The 1424-nt window shown below is 37.2% G+C and overlaps 1 protein-coding gene across 1 annotated transcript; it reads right to left on the bottom strand.

Moving 5' to 3' along the window:
* Positions 1–3: 3 nt before the first annotated feature.
* LOC111384231 (probable protein phosphatase 2C 6) lies at positions 4–1295 on the bottom strand (the record flags this gene model as incomplete). The annotated part of the gene is made up of 2 exons (XM_023008491.1): positions 690–1295; positions 4–474 (listed from the first exon to the last, which is right to left on the bottom strand). Coding segments are annotated over exons 1-2 (753 nt in total), but the record flags the coding sequence as incomplete, so codon positions are not given.
* Between the last annotated feature and the right edge of the window lie 129 nt (positions 1296–1424).

Below are 1424 nucleotides of genomic sequence, written 5' to 3'. Positions count from 1 at the left end.
AGAATTGTCAAAATGACTTATTCTCTCAGCATCTCCATTCTCACGGACAGAATTTTGATGGCTATCGAGATCATCATCATCCACAAAAATGTCAAAATGATTCGTTCGCTCAGCATCTCCATTCTTGTGTACAGAATTGCGATGACTATTGACTTTAGCACCACCATCATCATCCACAAAATTGTCTAAATGACTCATTCCATCAGCATCTCCATTCTCATGGACAGAATTTCTATGGCTATTGAGTTCAGCACCTCGATCATCATCCAGAAAATTGTCAAAATGACTCTTTTGCTCAGCATCTCCATTCTCATGGGCAGAATTTTGATGGATATTGAGTTTAGCTTCCCACTCTGCACGCAGCAAAAGTGGTAGAGCATCCCGAACTTTCCTAGAAACCATGTGACCGTAAGGACCATGACCATCAAACACCCCGCAAAAAGTTGCATTCATATCGCTTCTCGTACAGAAATTCTACCATGGAAACAATTCGAGTCATAAAAATACAAGAACATCCATATTCTTTCAGTTTTCACTAATCATAACCTAAAACTATATTTTAACGCAATAATTTGACTTACTTAGGATACAGAATCATCATAATTATTAACTATGTATGGATTTTAAAATTAAGAGTCTAATAGAATGGTAAATTTGAAATTATACAAATTTCTTCAAATTGAACTGACCTCCCAGACAATCATGGAGTCTTGATTTATTCCTTTCTGGCCTTGCCGAGTGTACAAGCTGGCGATTTGGCTCGCCCCATTTGCAAAAAGCCTCCCCGGAATTGGATACAGCGGCGTCCCCTCAACCAGAGCCACCGAAGCTGCAGCAACGCCGCCGCCGCCGTCGCCATCGCCAGTTAACTTTCTTAAGACACGGGAGCTACTCTTCTTCGACTTCAAATGCAAGTTTCTACCTTTATCATTATCTATTTTGGCACCAATCAGGGAATAACATAAGCCCATTTAAACCAATGTTTTCTTCAGTTTTTATCTTACTTCAGACCCAAAAACGAGAACATTAAACTGATAGCCGGAACATAGTATAGCTGCTAAAATTCATGAAAAATGCAAGAAAATAGGAAATGCCGAAGGGGCAAGAACCAAAAGAATTAACTGGGAATTTGGCTTTGGCTTTTATGAAATTTTTCCGTAATTTATTCCGCATAGGATGCTGTTTGAATCAAACAAGAAAGTTACACTATGCATTCTGTGTCCTATTTTTGTTAATTTTAGCGATCTTCAGTTCGGCAGTTGCATTTCCTATGCTACAAACTTGGTTCTAATTAATAAAAAAAATTGTCATTGCCGTTCTAATTATTATTATGGCTTTTCCTCACTTTTTGGTAGGTTTACGTGGTTCAAATATCTATTTTTTTCAATTTTGACAAAAAAAAAAAAAAAAAAAACCAAAAAAAA

This window comes from Olea europaea, unplaced genomic scaffold, assembly GCF_002742605.1.
Source record: "Olea europaea var. sylvestris unplaced genomic scaffold, O_europaea_v1 scaffold28742, whole genome shotgun sequence".
In the NCBI taxonomy this organism is placed as follows: domain Eukaryota; kingdom Viridiplantae; phylum Streptophyta; class Magnoliopsida; order Lamiales; family Oleaceae; genus Olea; species Olea europaea.
The sequence above is the reverse complement of the archived record's forward strand: the minus strand, read 5'-3'. Positions and strand labels throughout refer to the sequence as shown.